Consider the following 3,368-nt stretch of genomic DNA (forward strand, 5'->3'; position numbering starts at 1 on the left):
CCTTGGTAGAGTGCCATGGCATCACAGCTCACAGCAACCTCCAGCTCTTGGGCTTAGGCGATTCTCTTGCCTCAGCCTCCCAAGTAGCTGGGACTACAAGCACCCAGGCTACTTTTTTTGTTGCAGTTTGGCTGGGGCTGGGTTTCAGCTGGCCACCCTCTGTATATGGGGCTGGCGCCCTGCTCAGTGAGCCACAGGCACTGCCTGGTACACTCTTATTATATAAATATGTAATCCTTCACAATTGCACTAACCTTAGATTTTCATCTCTATCATCTCATCCAATCCCCATACCACCACCACAGGTCCTGTTTTATAGAGGAAGACATTGGGGTACAAAGAGGTAGAATAACTTGACTAAGGATTACAAAGCTAGTAAGTGTTCAGAAGTCACCCCAGCCCATTGTGCTGCAGGGCCCACACTCCTAACCACCACACTACATGCTGAATGACTATGTAACCATGAAGACTAACGGCCCCAACCTGTTTGATCTCCCACTTCTCTGGATCAGAGATGCGAGTGAGGCGCTTGCGTTCCAGTGAGTCATCCTCTACTTCAGGGGCACTGACAAGGGAAAGGTGAGTGGGTCTATCTGGATTCCGCATTGAGGTCTCCTCATTGGTCTCCCCAACAAGATTTCGTCGTCGATTTGGGTTTAAATCTTCTCCAGTCTCTTGATCCACATCCTAAACCACAAAAGCAAGGAAGCTTCACTTGCTACCCTCTATGTTCCCTTGGCCATCAGATGTGGGAATAGGCTGAACATGTCACCTACCTTCATGCTCAGGCTGGTCTTGGTCCCAGTGAAGGACAGAACTTTGACTTTAACTCTCTGTCCTTTGCTCACCACATCAGCCACATTAGCCACACGGCCTTCCCGCCGGAGCTCAGAGATGTGCACAAGGCCTTCCCACCGCTTCCTGAGAGAGAGTCAGACACATCTGAAACAAGTCTAAAAATACTTTTCCCCAACCAATCTCTGTCCTTATTAAAACTGAAGAAACAAAAATGACAGACCAGTAGGTGGCTTACATCTGTAATCCTAGCACTCTGGGACTCTAAGGTGGGTGGACTGCCTGAGGTCAAGAACTCAAGACCAGCCTGAGCAAAGGCAAGATTCCATCTCTCCTAAGAATGGAAAAACTAGCCGAACATTGTGATGGGTGCCTGCAGTCCCAGCTACTATAGAGGCTGAGGCAAGGGGATCACTTGAGCCCAAGAGTTTGAGGTTGCTGTGAGCTAGGATACCATGGCCCTCTACCCAGGGCACAGCATGAGACCCCATCTCACAAAAACCTTAAAAAAAATGAAAATGGCCTTAAACACAAGAGAAGTACCAAGACAGTGGTCAAACAATAAAATAGTATTACTGCCCTCCCAAGGAAAAAAACCTTGGGGGAGGGAAATCCTGTCTGCTACAACCAGCAAAGGGCAGATCGCCTGAAGGCAGAGGAAAGACCAAACAGCCCAGAAAAGTCAATTTCTAAGAACTATGTGTGGCTGATTAAAGTGCCATTAATCATAGTAACTTTTTAGAATGTGAAAACCTCTAGCAATAAAAGAAATCCTACCTATTACTGATAACTTTTTAGTTTTTTGTTTGTTTGAGACAGAGTCTCACTCTTGTAGCCAGGCTCAAGTGCAGTGGCGTCATCATAGCTCACTGCAATCTCAAACTCCTGGGCTCAATTGATACTCCTGGGTTCAAGTGATCCTCCTGCCCTGGCATTCTGAGTAGTGTGAACTACACCACAACACGTGGCTAATTTTTCTATTTTTTGTAGAGACAGGCTTTCAGTCTGGCTCAGGCTGGTATCAAACTCCTGAGCTCAAGCAATCTTCTTGCCTTGGCCAACATGAGTGCTAGGATTATAGGCATCCTTCTAAATCCTCATCTATACTAAAAAAAGAATGTAAAAAGCCCCAGTGATAAAAGAAATCCTGCCTATCACAGGTGTGAAAAGTACCAAACATTACCTTAGTCCTTCCAGCTGCACAAAGCAACCAAACTGCATGATGCTGGTAACCTTGCCATTGTAAATGTCCCCAATGGCAGGCTCTTCAGGAGGAGGCCGGTCCACATGTTTATCCCGCCATCGGTCTAGATTCCTCTCACCATATTTGTCTCGGTCCTTCCGGTCTTTGGGGGGACTCTGACTTCTGCTCCTGGATCTGTATCTAGACTTCCCTTTATTCCTTTCCCGGGTCCTGGAATGCGATCGAGAGCGGGATCGGTGCCTCCGTTTGTGGTCTCTATCTCGGTTTCGCTCTCGATCTCTGTCTCTGTCTCTGTCTTTATCTCTATCTCTATCTCGGCTCCGACTCCGTTTCTTCTTCTTTGTCCTATTCCAAGCAAATCAACAAGCACCAGTTTGAAAAGGATACTAACCAAAGTAAATTTTTAAAAAAGAAAAAGAAAATAGAAAAGGAAACTAGCTCAATATCATCTTTGCATCCCAAGCACCAAGCACAGTACCATGCAAGTAGTAGGTATCCACTAAGGATGGAACTGAATTAAAATTTCAATAACTAATATCCCTACAGGCCAATAAAGAAGCAGATCACAAACATATTTAGCCCTTTCAACCCTGATTTCTATCTTCTGAACATCTTAGCATTTGCTGCAGTATTCTTCACAGGGAGCAATGAAAATAGATTCAAGTATATGGTACATGGTCAGTTCAGATTCTATAAACTTGTCCAAAATTTTGCTTGGCTAGTTCACAAAATTTAACTAGCAGTATCCTAAACTTCCAAAGAACAGGAAACTAAGGACAAACCGGTGCTCAGTGTCTCTTTGCTTTTCCTGGCCCGCTGCACTAGGCATCAAAGCTTCCAGTTCTTTCAGGACATCCACAGCAACTTTCACATCATCCTCGTCCAGCATTGTCTATAGGGACAAAGGCCAGTAAAGTTAGGAGAAGAAGGAAACAAAAGCCATTCGAGAACCTGAATGTCCTTTAAGTGCACCTACAAATCACTAACCATTTATGTGAAGGAAGTAGAAGAGAGACAAAGATTTCCATCATAGCCCTTATCACTATCCACTGTTATTATACTTATTTGTTTATTGCCTGCTCCTCCCCACTAGACTGTTTACATGTTATTTCCTGTTCCCCATCCCAACACTAGGATATAAGCTCCAAAAGGCAGAAACAAGATCTTATCTGCTTTCTTCACTGTTATAACTCAGGTACTTAGGATAGCGTTTAGCTGAGCGCAATGGCTCACACCTATAATTCTAGCACTTTGGGAGACCAAGGCAGGAGGATCACTTGAGTGCAGGAGTTCAAGACCAGTCTGAGCAAGAGAGAGATCTTGTCCCTATAAAAAACAAAAAAGTTGGCTCGGAGCCTATAGCTCAACC

At 44.9% G+C, this 3,368-nt stretch overlaps 1 protein-coding gene across 1 annotated transcript in view; it reads right to left on the reverse strand.

The window, feature by feature from the left end:
- Positions 1-3,368, reverse strand: part of DHX8 (DEAH-box helicase 8) — a 41,800-nt gene that overhangs the window by 31,309 nt on the left and 7,123 nt on the right. Inside the window, exons 5-8 of the mRNA XM_003786301.3 lie at positions 2,782-2,891; positions 1,979-2,344; positions 777-921; positions 484-687 (exon numbers count right to left, since the gene is read on the reverse strand). Coding sequence (XP_003786349.1) covers positions 484-687; positions 777-921; positions 1,979-2,344; positions 2,782-2,891 — 825 coding nt within the window. The remainder of the gene's footprint in view (positions 1-483; positions 688-776; positions 922-1,978; positions 2,345-2,781; positions 2,892-3,368) is intronic.

Source organism: Otolemur garnettii, unplaced genomic scaffold (assembly GCF_000181295.1).
Source record: "Otolemur garnettii isolate 467f Iridium unplaced genomic scaffold, OtoGar3 scaffold00018, whole genome shotgun sequence".
NCBI lineage: Eukaryota > Metazoa > Chordata > Mammalia > Primates > Galagidae > Otolemur > Otolemur garnettii.